The 18,658-nt window shown below is 37.8% G+C and overlaps 1 protein-coding gene across 4 annotated transcripts; it reads right to left on the reverse strand.

Moving 5' to 3' along the window:
- Window positions 1-257: 257 nt before the first annotated feature.
- On the reverse strand, window positions 258-17,932 carry LOC108438297 (interferon-induced very large GTPase 1-like). Of its 4 annotated transcripts, none has more exons than XM_017716027.1 (6): window positions 17,882-17,932; window positions 13,968-14,597; window positions 13,120-13,190; window positions 12,890-12,967; window positions 8,958-9,038; window positions 258-5,724 (listed from the first exon to the last, which is right to left on the reverse strand). In XM_017716027.1, exons 1-6 carry the CDS (start codon window positions 17,904-17,906, stop codon window positions 895-897), a joined length of 5,715 nt encoding a protein of 1,904 aa, XP_017571516.1. In that variant the 5' UTR covers window positions 17,907-17,932; the 3' UTR covers window positions 258-894. The 4 variants fall into 4 exon arrangements, with proteins under 4 accessions (XP_017571516.1, XP_037397551.1, XP_017571518.1 ...); XM_017716030.2 differs by lacking the exon at window positions 258-5,724 and adding an exon at window positions 11,010-11,168; XM_037541654.1 differs by lacking the exons at window positions 13,968-14,597; window positions 17,882-17,932 and having other exon boundaries at window positions 13,120-13,945.
- Window positions 17,933-18,658: the final 726 nt, after the last annotated feature.

Consider the following 18,658-nt stretch of genomic DNA (forward strand, 5'->3'; position numbering starts at 1 on the left):
AGTGTGAATGGTCTGAGATATTTAATGACTTATTCAAGTAACCACATGGAAAGCATTTTTTTCCTTTGACTTATTTTTTATGCACTTGGACAAAAAATTGCAGGATATTTTACGGAGAACTTGAACCTCAAGGTCCCTGAGGGTATTGTCCATTCAAAAACACATTTAAAAAGTAGTGCCCAGATATGGGATCGAAAATCACTTTCTAAGCACTTTTTGCTAGTTCATCTTATGGCATAAAATATAAACTTTAAAAGTCAAGATTTTCACTGTATTTATTTAAGAATGTGTTTTTCATGTAAAAAGTGAATGTTTCCTCTTTCGCAATATTGTTTTATAGATCAGCATTACCAGACGTTTGTCCAAGGTTTACTGTGTTACTATAAGCAACTATACACAAATCTTAATACAATTCTATATTAAAAGAATATGTGTAGAATTGATTACACAGATTTTATTATACTTGAATATTATATTATAACATCACCAAAACAAGATGTTAATTAAATTTTACAAAACCAAAAATAGTAATTAATGATTTCCTCAAGAATTCACAAAATAATCTGATTATCTAATGACTGTGTGGGTTATTATAATCACATAAATATGTACAGATGTGAGAGAGAGAGAGAGAGAGAGAGAGAGAGAGAGAGAGAGAGAGAGAGAGTGTAAAGTGGAACTCAAATGTGACCATAGGTCTAGATGAGATGAGCACATGCAGTTCGTTTAATACTCAAGAGGAAAAATTCTAAAACATAACCAACATCTGTAGCAGAACTATGGAGTCCATTTAGATGTTTTATTGTTTTGACCAGATCATGTCAGTTTTTACCACTCTCTGTTCAAATAAGGTGGTGGTCTAATTTCAATGGTTTTCACTCTTTCACAGAAATACTATAATTCACTTAAGCTTTCAATAGCTTTATCTTTAGTGTAATTCCTCCATTGCACAGGAATCTCTCCATGCCTTATGAATTTTTTCTTGTAATGGTTTTCCAGGTCTGCTTGGAATCTGCACACAAACCATTTCCAGTACGGCATCTCAGAATTATCAGGGCTGATATTCCATCTGGCGTATTCTCCACCTGCAGTTCTGTAGTTTCTAAAAGAAAACACTCCATCAGATGTTTTAAAATGCAGAAGATTATTTGAAACAGCTGTTGTGCAGAAATCTATCCCAAGCTCATTTTTTGAAAGAAAAGACCATCCATTTGTTCCACAGTTACGGTGGAATTGGACACTGTGATCTCCAGTATGATCTTCCATTGTGTTGGTGCACATGGCATTACAGAACGGACACTGTGCCCAGCAGCATTGGCAGAGGTGCTCAATCAGAATATCATCTGGTTTCTTCCTGAACATTTCCCATTTGAGGTCAGAAATGCTTTGAAAGCCAGTGCTTAGCTTTGGCATGATACTAGTTAGACCCTTGATCACAACCTGCGAGAGAAAGTCAAGGTCTGTAATTTCGTTCTTCTCAAGACACGACTTTTCTTTAAACTGAAGCTCATCTTTTAGTTTTTGGGATAAATGGTGCAGCCACATGCTGACATCTCCATTACTTTTTATCTTCTCTGTTGCTTCATTCACAGCATCCACCACACACTTTCCTTTGGAGATGATGTTGCTTTTAATGGTTTCTAGAACCACTGAACAGTTGTCTTCAAAAATGTAATCGTTGACCTTCTTCTTGATAAAATTGTTAAAATATTCTCTGGGTTTCTGAATGTATTCAATGTATTTCTCAAATGACTCCTCTACTGCTAGTGATGTCAGAATGTGTTTTTCCAGATTTGACCTGTTTCCTTTAAATGCAGGAATGTCACATTTCATTTTCTCACTCAGATCAATGGCAGTTTGGTCATATGCTGCCTGCAGTATTGATGGTTCAAGTGTATCCACAATTACCTGACCAAACACAGCTGTGGAGGTCGCACCATTGCAGTAGTTCTTGAAGATGTTGAGGTACTGCGGCCTCTGTTTCTCCAGGAACAGTCTTACATCATAGGCTTCCTTGAATTCCTTGTGCAGCTCAGCAAACTGGTCTGCTGCAAATTTACACACATAGAGGCATAAATCCACTGTGAATTCCTTTTTGAGTATAAACTTTGAGGTGCTGGATTCATATGCTTTTACTTTTTCTTTGACAGAAGCAATTATCTTTGGAATATAGATGCGACTGTATCCACGTTCTGCAATAGGTGCCTTCTGAGTTTCTGCCTTAATGTCTGTGGTAATGCTTTTAATGAGAGCATTCAGTGAATTGTTATCATCTGCTGAAAAAGTATCACTTCTACAACTCTCTTCAGACAAACCTTGTTTCTCATCTTTGGCTGCTTGTTCAAATTCATTAGCATTCTTATTGTCATCTTCCTCTCCATGTGTACTTGTTGACAGAAGATCTTCTTGGTTAGAGTCTTCTTGGTTTTTAAGAATGACATAGTCTGAAAAATCCCCTAAAACATCCATTCTTTTGTAGGTACCCTGATTCTGTTGCTCACAAACAAGGCTTAGTTCATAGCTTTCTGATAAGGTCTCTGTCACATCATCCCATATATTAATTTCACTAAATGTGGATGTGTTTGGTGTCAGCTTGGTGACCCACTTGGACCAGACATCTTCAAATTCCTTTTCAAGTGCTTCTTCTTTGGTTTCTTTGTTTTTCAAACAAAAGGCCAGGTCTTTACTCAGTTTAAAAAGCTTGTTTTCATATGTTTTCTTTTCACAGTCTACTTTCTCCTTCACTATTTTCAGTCGAGTAACTTCATCCAACTTTCTCTTTGTTCCTTCTACAAGCTCATTGCAAAGTTCTGAAATTTTTCTCTGAAATCTTTCTTGCCATTGAATGAGTATTTCTTTGTCTCCGTCATCATCAAAGAATTTTTTAATTGATCTTTGGACATTTGTTTTAGTCTCTTTCAGGCATTCCATGATGTCCTTTTTCTCAATCTTTAAGGAATTTTCATTGTTGACTCTGTTGTGAAGTTTGTTCGCAATTACTACCATGGCACTCTTTAGACTCCATGTCCATTTACTGTACTCATGCTCAAGTTTCCTATATAGTGCAATCTCAAGAGTGTTTTTGAAGCTAAACACAAAATTTTCATTGAGAAGTGCATTCCATAAACTGCTGAAATTTTCTTTGAATTCTGAGAGTGTCACACCACGGCTTTTAGAACTTTTAGAAATGATACTTCTCTTTAATTCTTGAATGTTTTCACAGTACAGAGGGTTTGGTGGTGCCATGGGTGGGTTGCCCTCCCAGAGGTGTGCAAAGTACCACACATCACTCTGCACATTAAATTCAATGACATCACTGAAACATTTTGCATTGTAGTCTTCCTCTTTAGCTGCCAGTTTAGTCATTTTGTCAAGTTTGTCCAGCAAGCACTTTCGTCCTTCGATGCTTTTCTCTCCAGCTGTGACTTCTCCAACATTCTGATGCACAAACATGCAGCTGGGATTCAGTCTGACCTTCTTCATTCTCATGAAGGCCTGAACAACAATCTGAAGGATGTCCTGCATCTCTGCTTGGTTCTCTCCAAAAACATTGATCAAAGTCATGTTTCCAAGACCTACAACAAATGTTGCAAGTCCATTGTCCTGTTGCCTTCTTGACATTGCGGAGGACTCCAGAGCTCGGAGACCTTCTGTATCAACAACAACGATGTAATCAAACTTCAGTTTTTCCTTCATCTCCTCAGACACTTTGACCAGCTGCATGAAGGCTCCTCTGGTGCACCTTCCAGCACTGACTGCAAACTGGAAGCCAAACATGGCATTGAGCATGGTGGATTTCCCAGAGCTCTGAATCCCCAAAACTGACAAGACAAAAACTCTCTGGTCTCCTAGTTTCTTGATGAGTTCATCCAGAACAGCAGAAATCCAGATCAGAGGAACATGTGCAGCATCACCATCCATCAGCTCCAGTGGATGTCCAGATAACATGATCTCAGCTGCAAGTTTGGGGAGAGTGAAGTGTTTTGTCTCTATTTGTACAGACATAAATGATTCATATATCTGACCCATCTCCCTGAGTATGTGTTCCATACCAAAAGATGAGGCAGAAAGTTTTTCTGATATTTCATCAAGTTTTTGTGTATCCTTTGTTTGTTCTAGTTTATCACCCTGTTCTTTTAGATTCAAAATCTTTGTCCATGTTTCATGATATTCATGACGAAGGCCAGATAGCTCATCTGTGGTACTGTTATCCAACAGGATTGTAAGCCATTTTAGAAAAAAACATTTCTCAATTTCTTTTAGTGACTTCAGTGTACAGATGAACAGTTCCATAAGTTCTGAGAGTCCATGTTTATGCTGCTGCTTGCGAATTTCCATCATTTCACTTATTTTTTCACATCTCTGCATCTCTGTGTTGAGCCCTTGAAGTCGGTGTAGTTCTTTTTTTTTCTGGCACCACTCATGCCACAGTTTCCCCTGACATGGAAGATATTTCTCCTTAATGTTGCACAGTTTCATTCCTTGCATTAGTGTCATTATCTGCATAGCAGCTTCCTTTCCTTTCTGGCATTCCACAGAATTCTCATCCACTGTGATTTTCTTGTTTTTGCCTAATTTTTCAAGGCTGAAAGTAGAAAGTGATTTTGAGAAACACTCTTGCATAGTTTTTCTGAGATCCTTAGATACATCTGATTTATTACTGCCTTTAAGACCTATTTTGTATTTCAGGTTTTTTGCCATAATGTTGTTTGAGTCATCCTCGCAGAGTAAGCAAACTAGTGGCTTTGAGCCTTTGTAGAGCTTCTTTAATATTTCATTATTTGGGATGTTACCTTCACCTAAAACTACCACATTCACCGAGGACATTTCAGTCAGAATCTCCAGTTGCTTCTCATGAGTTTCTGCATCACCATGTAGATTACAGAATGCGATACAATCAGTGAAATGATCATTGTTTTTCCCAGATGGGAGATACCAGGTGATCTCCACTATGCCATCCATCAGTAGACAATCTCTGACACTTCCTGGACAGTCCCTGTGAAAGAATATGTTGTGTCTTTCATCAATGAGGCCGTTTATGAGCTGAGACTTGGATGAGGAATTAGATCCAAACCTGAAGAAGAATACCATTGGAGTTTCTGTTTCATTAATTGGCTTGGTTTTGTTGGATTTCATGCCGGAGGTATTGGTGACTATCCAGCTTTTCCTGATCTGACGGAATGCCCACAGTGGAAACTCGATCTCTCCTGTGAAGGGATTAGGCACCAGTAGAGGCAGAGCGTACTGACACTGTGAAAGTTTGGTCACTATAAACTGCTTTAGAAAACTATCTGAGCAGTGGAACACAGCCATCTGAGCATCCATGGAATGAATAGAATGTTTTTCTGTTATTTTCCCTTGAAATTCTGGCTTCTTAGTAAGGAAACTTTCAAATGTGTCATTCTCCTCTGTACTCTGTGTATCTGATTGGCTGTGAAAACACTTACTGGCTTCTTCTTTAATGGGAATATTTCTTGCCTTGTAATCTACCAACAGCAGCCTTTGTAGGAATGCCTGAGCCAATTCTTCTTCTGTACTGGGTTCTTGACAACATAGTGACTGTGCAGTTATTTGAAGAATGTCTGCAAGTTTTAACTGTTGATTGTGATCTGTTGTTAGCTGAAGTCTTGTAAATAGCTGATCTGTTTGTTCACGCACAGGATTTTCTTTTGCTTCATAATGGTCTGCAGTGTCTTCTACTTCTTTAAGATCTATGGTTTCCCCCTGTAAAACAGTTTAATTTCTTAGTATATTTCAGTGTATTTTTACATGACACTCAAAACAGAACTGAAAATAGTTATAGTTCACTCTGTGGAACTGCATATAATCTTTTTACTGATTATTGCTCTGTTTCTAGTGAATTAAAATGAGCTTTTTTGTATGGAAGATGATTCATATGAGTTGGCCAAGTGAGTAATTTTTGTAGCAACAACAAATATATTCAAGTCATGATATCTTGCAAAAAATTTGTATAAAAATTACGCTTTTTAAGGTCTTATTTATTTTGCCTTTGGTATGTAATGGCTTTAAGGCTTTGTTTATATTAGTAGTTTTACTCCCTTGGTCCAATGCTAAGATATTTGACATCAAATGTACATGATATAAACAATGTAAACAAAAGCCATACTGATTCATAAGGGCTTTTATTATGGAAATGTGTGATAAACTACAATATCTACAGAATTTTCAGAACTACACAGTCCTGTGACCTAACTGAACTTGTGGATTTTATATATGGTACTTTGAAAAATCTTCGGCACCTACAGACACTTAATTCAGTTCCATCACCAGCACAGCTAATTCAGTATAATTGAATGTAAAGCACTGATTAGCCGAACAAGGTACTGGATGATAACTACAGTTAATGCTGGACTTCCTCAAGGAGAATTTTTTAAATGGTTGAACAAACACATTGACATATATGAAATCACTACTTATTTTATTAATATTATTTGTACTGGGTAAAATAAACATCTTACTAAATCTAATTTTTCTTTTTAAGGATCTTGCCCACAGGACATCAATTGGCTAAATATTTTTGGTTGCTGGACTATTCTCAATCCAGCAATGACACTGAGATGTTCAAAAATAGCTGAACAAATTACACTTTTCTAACTACAACAATTGATGTCCTCAGTTCCCAAACGATCCCTGAATGTTTTTAAAAGTAAAGATGTTGTAACATCTTGCAGGCATCCAATTTAGAACAATCATATATACAGTGACGCTTAGAATTCTGTGAACCCTTTAGAATTTTCTACATTTCTCCATAAATTTCACACAAGTCTTAATAGTAAGTAAAGAGAACCAAATAAAAAAATTGACAAAGATATTAGATCTGGTAATTTATTTATTGAGGAAAATCTCAATAAATCTGTAATTGACAAAAGTATGTGAACCTTTGCTCTCAGTATCAGGTGCAGCCATGACTGCAAATATACATTTCCAGTAACTGCTGATTAATCCTGCAAATCAGCTTGGTGGAATTTTAGCCTGTTCCTCCATACAAAAGAACTTCAACTCCATTAGGTTGGTGGGTTTCCTGCTTGTTTCAGGTCCTTCCACATTTCTATAGGATTAAGGTCAGGATGTGGCCATTCCACAACATTAACTTTATTATTCTTCAACCGGCTGCTGGTATAATTCATTCAATTGTTTAATCAATGATGGCAAGCCGTCCTGGCCCAGATACAGCAAAATGGATGTGATAAGATTTTTAAGTTTAAATGATACTTATTAGTCCCACAATGGGGAAATTTCACCTCTGCATTTAACCCATCCGTGCAGTGAAACATCACATACACACCAGTAAGCGCACACACACACACACGCACACACACACACAGTAGGCAACCCAAGGACACCTCAGTCATGTACTGTCAGCGCTGGGGATCAAACCAGCAACCTTCTGGTCACAGAGCCAGTTCCCTAACCTCCAACCCATGACTGCCCCCTTTTACTGCTTGAATGCAGTGTTTTCCTTTCTCCAAACAAAAATTCTCATTTAGACCAAAATGATCTATTTTAAACATTGTTTCTATAGCTTTCTGGCTTGTCTGTGTGATCTTTAGCAAACTGCAGAGGGGCAGCAAAGTTCTTTTTGGAGAGCAGAGACTTTCTCCTTGCAACCCTGCCATGCACACCATTGTTGTTCAGTGTTCTCCTGATAGTGGACTCATGAACATTAACATTAGCCACTGTGAGAGAGGCCTTAAGTTGCTTAGAAGTTATCCTATGTTTCTTTGCAACCTCATAGACTATTACACACCTTGTTCTTGCTTTCTTCGTGACCTCATGGACTACTACACACTTTGCTCTTGGTGTGATCTTTGTTAGTCAACCACTACTGGAGAGTGTAACAATGGTCTTGAATGTCCTCCATTTGTACTCAGTCTGTCTGACTGTGGATTGGTGGTGTCCAAACTCCTTATTGGTAGTTTTGTAACCTTTTCCAACATGATGAGAATCAACAACTCTTCTTCTGAGGACCACAGAAATCTCAGAAGTGTTCATGCCAGGATACATTTGCTCAAATATGTGAAGATCAGACTGTGGTCACTCACACCTGATTGCCATCCCATTGATTGAAAACACCTGACTTTAATTTCACCTTCATATTTTCTGCTAATTCTAAAGGTTGAAATACTTTTGCTACTCACAGATCTGTAATATCATTTTCCTCAATAATTAAATTAATAAATGTAATACTTTGTCTCACTTGGACATGTGGTTCTCTTTATCTACTTTTAGAACTGCTGTGAAAATCTGATGAAGTTTTAGGCCAAATCTATTCAGAAATATGGAAACGTTCAGGTGCCACTGTATATAAGTCAATTAGCTTAAGCATTAAATACCTTGTCTTTGTACTGATTTCAATTGAATACAAGTTAAAATGATATGCACATTATTGTATTTTATTAGTCCTTTAACCTACTGTCCCATCTTTTTTGTATAACTTTTATATTTCAGCCAAACCCCATTGGAGCATGTATAGCAGTGTCCTAAGAAGTATGAACACACACTAATAGTGTTTCACACTGATACTGATTAGTGATATAAATTCTACTTATGTGCTAACCATTTTAGTTCATTTGGATGAATGTGTTTATTTATGTATTTTCCAGATTATTAGTTGTTTTTTGAGACCTGTGCACTGTCCATGGTGTATGTTACATAAAACATGTAACCAGCTCCATAAATATTGGCACCCTTATTTTTTATCTAGTGTGTGTGGGTGCAAGACCATAAAAAAGTATTTTAGCCTCTATGCAGTGCCTACATAGACAGCTACTAACAGAGCTCATTAGGTTTTGGGACACCCTTTGTCTCACAGGCTGCTCTATGAAAAAATAGTAAACAGCAGTAAACAAAGGCATTTTTCCTGACCTTTTTGCCCATCTTTATCAAAGGTCCCAATAATCATAGAGCTGGGTGTATTTAGTTCATTTGGTACTCACTGAAAGGTTATGCTTTTTCTTTAGGTTCCAGGCAGTGTGTGGCAATGACTTTGGAGTCCGGATTCTGGATGTTTTTGAAACCTGAAAAAGTATGTAAAATAAGATTATTTGATAAATAATAATAAAAAACAGAGTACATATAGAAGAAGTACATATGGAATAGTGCAGTGGTTCCCAACTTGGTATTCAGGGCCCCCAGGACAGTCCACAATTTTGCCACAAACCAACTCATAACACATAGGGAGGATAAAAAAACATGGACTGTCTGAGGGAGTTCTGAGGACTGGTTTGGGAGCCACTGGAATAGTGAATAAATTAATGCATATGTTCAAGAACAGTCATTTTTAATGAAGAACAAGCTGAACTTAAATATATAATAATATACGAATATTAAGCCTTGAATGTAATTAAATAGTGTACACTTGAACTGATGGGCATAAACAATCTCATTTGTTCATCCATCCATTGACCTTTTTTTCTTCTTTCTTTGAAAATAAGACATTTTGGTGAAATCAACATTTCTGCTATAAAACAAATCCTTATAATGCCTTTAGTCTGACCTGCTACACTTACTAGGTAGAACATTTTATTGCAGTAGCCAGTTGCTGTCTAACTAAAGGAAACTTAAACTAATAGTTCCTACTAATGGGATTGACCTTTGCACTGGACAAAATCTATAGCACTGACTTTTATACTTAATCTATTAATAAGTGCTTTTATGAATACGAAAAAAAAAGATTTGTCCTAAAATAAGAAATTATTGTTATGAAAAATAGATAAGTAATAAAAATAAATGTTCTGATACATGTAGACACTCTGTTACAACACTAATTTCATGTTTCAAAACAAATTCCAAGTAAACTGTGTTCCTTAAAAATCATTGTTGGTCTACTTCTTTTCATATTTTGCCAGGCAGAACCTTATAATTTCAAGTAGAAAGTGAGTTCTTAGGATTAGAAGGATTATCTACATTTGACAGTCACATAATTTAAAAAATGTTCGACATCATGTGTCATTAGAATAGATGCAAATAAAAATACGCATGGTATAAAGTTATTTTTGAAAAAAAAATGCAGAACAGGCATCCGGACAGACTGTTTACTGACACTGGTGACTTTAATCGCGCAGATCTCAGATCAGTACTCCCAAAATTCCATCAGCATGTGGACTTTGCAATGAGAGAAGTGAATGCACTAGATCCTGTTTAGACAAATGTTTACGATGCATATCAGGCGGAGCCCCGCCCCACCTCAGCTACTCGTACCATATTTCTGTAATGCCGATCCCTGCATACAGACTGCTCATCAGACGCTACAAACCAGTCCCTGAAGCAAGTAAAAACCCCGCCAGCAGGAGCCATCTCTGCTCTTCAAGACTGCTTCGAGCAAACTGCATGGGGCGTGTTTAGGGAGGCTGCCACTGAGAACGATTCTGTTGACCTGGAGGAATATACAACATCTGTGACTGGCTATATCTCCAAATGCATTGATGCTGTTACTGTCTCCAGGACCATCACCACAAGCAAAACTCAGAAGCTGTGGGTGTCTGCTGAGATGCGTACGCTGCTGAAGGCCCATGACTCAGCCTTTAGGGCAGGTAACAAAGTGGTCTTAAGAACAGAGAGGGCCAAACTGTCATGAGCTATCAGAGAGGTGATGCATGCACATGCTAAGAGAATCCATGGACACTTCCAGAACACTGGTGAAATGTGGCACATGTGGCAGGGCATTCAGGCCTGTAATTTCCTGTAACAGGAAAACATCTTCCTCCTGTGACAGTGATACCTCCCTGCCAGATTAATTGAATGACTTCTGCAGAATAACATGGCAGCAGGAAAGATCACCCCTCCACCCAGCAACCAGGTACTGTGCCTGTCCACTGCTGATGTGAGGAAAACTCTGTGCAGAGTTAACCCACAAAGGCTTCTGGACCAGACAACATTCCTGGCAAAGTGCTCAGTGAATGTGCAGCCCAGCTAGCGGGAGTGCTTACAGACATATTTAAAATCTCGCTAAGCAGCTTCATTGTTTCAGTGTGCTTTAAGGCCACTACCATTGTCCCTGTGCCAAGAAATCTCCAGTCTCCAGGCTTGTATTGAGGCACATAAAGACCCAGCTGCCTCCTTCACTGGACCCTCTGCAGTTCGCATAGTGCTCCAACTGCTGTACAGACGAGGGCATAGTCATCACTCTTCATCTGGCCCTCACTCATCTTGAGAAAAAGGAAACTTATGTTAGAATGCTTTTCAAAGACTTCAGTTCAGCATTCAGCACCATCATCCCTCAGCAACTGATTGGAAAACAGCCTTCCCTCTGCAATTGGATCCTGGACTTTCTTACTGAGAGACCTCAGTCAGTCTGAATCAGGAGCAGCATCTTTAACACCATCACACTGAGCACTAGAGACCAACCAGGGCAGTGTGTTCAGTCCACTGCTGTTCACTTTGCTGACTCACGACTGTTCAGCAGCTCACATTTCCAACCACATCATAAAGTTTAGTTCCTTGATTTTCACCTATCAGAGAACCTGCACCCTGAACATCAGCTTTATAAACAAAAAACCCAACAGCGTCTCGTTTCCTGAGGAAGTTAAATAAAACTCATCTCCCACCCACCATCCTTACCACCTTCTAAAGAGGCACTATATAGAGTGTCCTGAGCCACTAGCCACTAGCATTGTGACTGACCACACACTCCTCACACAAACTGTTCTCTCTTCTGCCATCTGGAAGAAGGCATTCCAGCATTCACAGCCAGAATGTTCAACAGTTTTATTCCACAAGCCATCAGATTCCTCTGCTCCCATGGACCCACACACACATCCATAAAAATATGTGACTAACTCACTCCCCACTTCGTGCAGTTCTAAATTATGGAACACTGTAAAAATATAATTACTGCATTTCACTGAAACACTTAACATGCCTGCAAAACCGAATCCTTGTATTTTTGCACATTTTATTTCCACAACAACATCTATGCATTTTTGCACATTTTATACTTTAACATTGTTAGCTTCTAGAATTACTATGTCAATCAACTCTATAGTGTATACTGCTGCTCTGCTTGCTACCTCTGTGACTGCTATGCTCATATATGCTAGGCTATCTGCTACGCTGCTAAGATGTCATAGAATGTTACATCCACATAACCCCACATACTCTCAGTACCACGTATTGCCTCTGTCCTGTTTTGTATTATTTAAAAGTCTTTGTATTTATTGCCCTGTATCATCTGCACTGTGTATAATGTGTTGTTTTACACTTGTGTTCCTGTGTTACACCATGGTCCTGTAGGAATGGTGTTTCATTTCACTGTGTACTTGTATGTGGCTGGAACGACAAAGCCTGACTTGACTTCTGTAATTAATTCTAATACTGGAGCAAATAACTACATACTGTCCAGAAAACAGCTTATTCATTCTGATTGTCTTTTTTTGTGATTCTGCCCACAGGACACTTTTGGCTAGATATTTTTGTTTGCTAGACTATTCTCAGTCCCGCAGTGACACTGTGATATTTAAAAACTCCAACAGAACTGCTGAAAAAATTCCACTTTCCTAACTACAACAACTGGTGTTCTCAGGTCCCAAACAATTGCTGAACGTTCTTAACAGGACAGGTATTGCAAAACTGTGGTTCACTTAATTGTGTTTAACATTGATACTGATTAGTGATATGAATTCTACTTATGTGCTAGGCATAGCTAGATGGTTAGAGAAACAAAATTTCTCCAGGAATCATGGAAATTTGCAGTTGATGATTAGTCTTGCCAAGAAGACAAAAAGTAAAAAAGAGAATAGTTACACGGTTGCAACACTTTGGCATGTTAGCAGAAAGCAAAGGTATTTTTTCTGACCTTTTTTCTTGCCCATCTTTATCAAAGGTCCCAATAATCATTGAGCTGAGTATAGTTAGTTCATTTGATACTCACTGAAGGATTATGCTTCTTTTTCCGGTTCCATACAGTGCGTGGCTTTGAAGTCCGGAAACCTCTGGTCATTTTTGAAACCTGGAAAAGTATGAAATATAAGAGATTATTTGATAAATCATAAAAATGTAAAAAGTACAAGGGTTTCTTCTTCATATTATTAATATTATTTTTTTATTGTTGCTAATTATTATGTTTTCATTGTTGTTGTTGCATTTAAATACATTTATTACCTTTTCTTTTGCTGTTGTTTGTTTACTGCCTGTTACATCCATGCTTTCCTCTTGCAGCTGAGAGTTATATTCTGATCATTTTAAAATGGATAATTGGATATTATTAGTCATTTTTTTACTATGATGATTCCTTCATTGAATTCATTGTGAATTTTAGTTATAATGCATGAGTTCTAATGCATATAATGCCATCACAGATAATTCAGAATATCTTCTTTATTAAAATGATTTACAGTACTACAACACATCAAATCTGCATGAGGTTAAACTGTACATGCTGATTTTAAAGTATCCATTGTAGTTTTATCAACCTGATTGCTCCATGCAGTAAATCTAGTTATATTGTAAAGGTACCGTAGGATATTGAATATGGCTTCATTACAGACCTTGTCATGAGTCTGGTCGACATTCAGTTTTGACTTTATGAAAGGTGCTTTTTCTAATAATAAAATGAAATTACTTTCTCTACACACTTAGCACATGTTATAAAATGTTTGGGTAATTTTGTTTAAAAGTCTTGACTGTAATATATACTACATAGATAACCTGCTCATAATCCATGATCCAATCACTTTATTGATTTCTTAAATTGTCACTTTCCAAAGAAAAAATGTCTGCATTTTTTCACTTTTTACTTTTCTACATCATTAACATTTCATGACGATTAGACCAAAAGAAATGCTACAAAAAATGCCTGGAATAAAATCTCTTCACATTAATTTACAGTGAAAGCACAGAACAAGATACTTGTTTTCCTCTGGACAGCAACTACAAATAACACATCAGCAGGTTCTGATGCTATTGCTGACTGGTACAAAAGCATTAAAGGATGTCTTTAAATAGCTTACCACTTTGCTGGTTCTTACTGTCTTGTAGGATTTTTCTGAGGTTTGAAGCTGTGTTGTACAGTTCTGCAGTGTAACATCGCCATTTGTTTGCAGAAACCATGTGGCCAATCTTCTCCAGCAGTGTTTTCATCTCTGACTGGTTGTTCATGCTCTTGCTGCAGGTGTGACATCTGTTTCCACACTTCTCAAGTAGCTGCTCTAGAACAGGATTTTTATTCAGGTCATCTATGATGGTGTCAGTCCTCTTCTTTTCCTCTTCTTTTTCATAAGTGAAGAGAATCATCACAAAAGGCAGCACACTTTCACCAAACTTTTTCTGTAACCACTCAAGTCCAACCTTATCGGCATCTGTGAACTGGTCCAGTTGGAGAACAAAGATGAAGGCGTGGATTTGATTTTCATTGACGAGCCGAACAATGGCCTGGTCCACATAGTTCAGGTCACATTCCAGGTCTTGCAAATCAAGTAAATTAATTATGTTGACATCACGTCCTGATATTTTCTTTGAAATTGGAACAATCATTGAGAAATCAGTATCATCTGCAGTGGGCTGACCAGACTGAATGTTTTCATCTCCAACTGCTGAGCTGTTTCCAAACAGCACAACAGTGAGACCTTGGACCTTCTTATCTGGAATATAACACCATACTATTATTTTAGACCAAGATCAGAACCACCTGATTCTTCTGTTGATTAATATGACTGCATATTCTTGCCCATCTTCGTGGAGGATGAAGAGCTAGGGCTTGATGAGGGGCTCTGTATGTGTGTCAGTTCAAAGAGTGCTTTTCTCTTTTTTGTCTCTTCATTGTCCTTAAGAATAAACAACATTTTTATTATCGTTCTGGTAACTGGTGAATAAGTGGTAGCCATCATCATCTTTTTTAATGGTCAATCAATTTGGGTCATATTATATATACTATAAAACACATTGTGTACTAAAAATGTATTTATTCAAGTTCTTTATGATGAATGAATTAAACATACTTCAGGTGCATTTTTGCCTTAAAGATGATTGACAAACATCTTATCAAGTGGTCTTCAGTCTTATCCTCAAAGTGTTGGTGTGACTGCAGTGCTGCATCTGGAAACTCTGAAAGTTTCTGCTTTTTCCTACTGATCTTTCTCCTCTTCCCAGAAACCATGGGTGATGGCATTTTACCAGCTGTCTAAATACTAAAGGAGAGGACTTTGACTTCACATAGGGTAGTTTGCTTTATTGTCATTCATTGCCTAGTTTAAATCTCTAGACTGCACCTCTGTGGCCTGTGGTTTTATGAACTCTGGATCTATGTTCTGTGATGTTTACTAATATGTTCATTAGGGGTGCAATGATTATTCAGCATCAACTAAAATCAATGACCAAAATTCCTTGGCAACTAATTTAATAGTTGGTGACATCACCATGCATGTTTCTTTTGACATTACCGCTTACTGGAGAGTTAACAAAAGCGCGATGGCAGCCTCAAGAACAAAATCCTCAAGTGTGCAAACATTTCACACTAAAAGCCATCTTCATGTTCTGAGCTGTAACGTCTAGTTCACCATTTTGAGAATGCACAAAGCACTGTTTAAATTTAAAATTTAGATTTTGTATTATTTACTTAATTGAAGGAAAACAGATTTAGTTTTGTTGTATTTCATTGCTGCTACTTTGCACATCTTTGGTTTTAAATTTTTATTTGAAAAGAGTTTGGAATTTTATTGATCTTTTGTATTAGCAGGAAAGTTAATTAAAGCAGTGAATTTTTGAATAGGTTATTCATCTTTATTGTCTTCACTGGTGGTTAGCAAATGCATACATCCATCCCATCCATCCATTTTCTAAGCCGCTTCTCCGTCAGGGTCGCGGGGGGTGCTGGAGCCTATCCCAGCAGTCTTCGGGCGGAAGGCAGGATACACCCTGGACAGGTCGCCAGTCCATCGCAGGGCAGACAGACAGACAGTCACTCACACATTCACACCTAGGGGCAACTTAGCATGTCCAATTGGCCTGACTGCATGTGTTTGGACAGTGGGAGGAAACCGGAGAACCCGGAGGAAACCCACGCAGACATGGGGAGAACATGCAAACTCCACACAGAGAGGACCCCGGTCACCCGGCCGGGGAATCGAACCCAGGCCCTCCTTGCTGTGAGGCGACAAATGCATACAAACAAGCTAAATTTAAAAGCTGGTGGTTGCATAAGGGTTATTTGGCAATAATTGAATTCATAATCTGAATAATCAATTATTCGTTTCAATAATCAATAGATTTGACAGATTAGTTGTTTGTTGCAGCCCTTGTGTTCAGCATCATCACAGCATATCTGCATATCTATTTTGTACTTCCTGTTTGTGTAGGCTAATAATAAGGTTTCCTCTATTGGGGATAAAAAAGTTTATCTTAAATTACTGATTACCTTCTAGTTATTGAAATCCATATAATATTGTTTAATGGTCTTGTGACATTGACTGTCTTTGTTTGTGGCATGGACGCATACGCTGAGATAAGTGACTTCTATTAGGGGCAAATCCAGGGTCATAGTCACAACGGTCCAGGGTCAAACAGCCAACACGGAGAGAAAGAGGGACAGACATGACAAAATGAAAACAGGATCAACAAACAACGGAGGCCAGAAGAAACAAACACCAAACAATATCAAACACTTCAAACAGTACAACCAGAACAATAAACAACAAAGACCAACACAGACCAAGGCAAACACAGGGCTTAAATACACGAGAGCTAACAAGGGATCACAAGACACATGTGGAAACACAGGTGGGAACAATCAGGGGCAGAGTCATGAAACAAGGGGCTGGACTAAAAACCAAAGCAAAAACACATGGGCTAATCCAAAACACAACACAAACACATGGACAGGACTGGGAGGGGCCAGTTGTGACATTATTGTTGTAGAACGGGAAAACATAGTTAGGTTAAATGCTATTTTTATGATAAACAGAGGTCAGTTGCCTTGTAAGCAGTGGCTAATTATAAATGAAATTAGTAATCACAGGTCATTTCTGAATCACAAGGTTAAGCTAATTTCTCCAATTATCTGCAAGAATAATACAGCGTTCTTAAGCTTTTCTGATTAGATTTTTTTTTTTTTGGCAAGAACCAAAGTTACCTATTCATAGTAATAGTAGAGAGCATAGTAAAAATGGCAGCAGTGCTTTAATCAGATCTTCTATTGCAGTGGGAGAGGAGAATAGTCGATAAACAGGTATATGGCTGCACAGCTGCCTTCCAGTCATAGTTTGCAAGCAAAATGTATTTAAAAAAACTACTTCCATGCAAAGTCACTGTTACCTAGTAACCTCTGGCCATCAATACGTTCACCACTGTGCCTCAGAGACTCCATAAATACCCCACACAGCCTACTTCTTCTCCATTTTGAGCCCCACCCAGCAAATCCTTTCTGCAGGTCCCTGTCTGTAACTCTGTGTTTATGAATTTATGAATTAAATAATGATAAAAATACAATTTAATATTGTAACCTGCTCCCTAAAGTGAGTATTTTGGTTAGTATGTCTGTAAATGTTACCTGAATATACACTGTCAGGAAAAAACCTACCAGTTAAGTTATTGTTTATCAAGGTACAAAGAGTTTAAAAGTACTTTTAAAAGCACAACAATGTTGCTAAGGTCTAATTGTGTCCTTCATATTAGTTTCAGTTCACTTTATAAGTAGGAGGTTACATATATACTCCTTTTTCTTAACCTAACCTATATGTAACTGCAATGGAATGTGATTATGTTGACTGTAACTGAAAGTTCACTGAAGATACATCACCATAAGTGGTCATTTTTAAAGTGTATTTTTAAAGCATGACAAGTTATTTTTTTTAACCTATATGTAGCGTATAACATACATTTATATTTAAAACAGTCTGAGTTAAAGAGAAGTAAAATAATGAAATACAACCTGAGGAAGAAGCTGCCTTTTCCATTCTCTCCCTGCTGTTTGTTGTGAGCTCTGCTTCAGGAAATGAAACCCTGATAGTCAGGTCTGTATTTATGCAGAATGTGGAGTGGAGTTCCTTAAAATCACATGACTTTACATGGCAAATCAACTCAGGACAGGAAGCAGTTCCAGATCAACAACTTTTCTTTCTTTTAGAATCTCGATTAAAATAGGCTGAATCCTGTAATAGACAGGGAGCCAGTGACAGTGAGGCTAAAACTGGTGTAATTTGGTCCCTTTTCTTGGTACTTGTAAGAAGACTAGCAGCTGTATTCTGTTCTCATTTAAAGCAATCTACAGATTACTTACGGAGTCATACTTAAAGAAAATTCCAAAATGACCTGCCTTCTATTTGGATCGTCTGACTCTTAATGGCTTGTTCACGAGGCCTACAGTTCACCAGTTCTAGAGTTTTAAATTGATTTCAGCCCTGATTTATTATCTGGCTGTTGACTCGTTGGCTCTAGTCTGCAGTCACAACTGTACCTGTACAATGTAAACACATTGATCATCTCTTATCCACGTCCTCTCCCAAACATGTTTTACCTGTTTCTTCATTATTGTGTCAGCACAAACAGTTTGAACACAGAAGTACCAGTGGTTTGCTGTGCTTCAATGCTTGTTTTGTGAGTAACTGGAGAGCAAGTGTTTTATAATGTGTTTAGTTTGGTTTAACAAAAAACTTGCAAGTTCAGAAGTGTTTGATTCCCAATTGTATAGTCTTCATTAAAAAAAATT

The sequence above is a fragment of the Pygocentrus nattereri genome, chromosome 1 (genome assembly GCF_015220715.1).
Source record: "Pygocentrus nattereri isolate fPygNat1 chromosome 1, fPygNat1.pri, whole genome shotgun sequence".
Taxonomy (NCBI): Eukaryota; Metazoa; Chordata; class Actinopteri; order Characiformes; family Serrasalmidae; genus Pygocentrus; species Pygocentrus nattereri.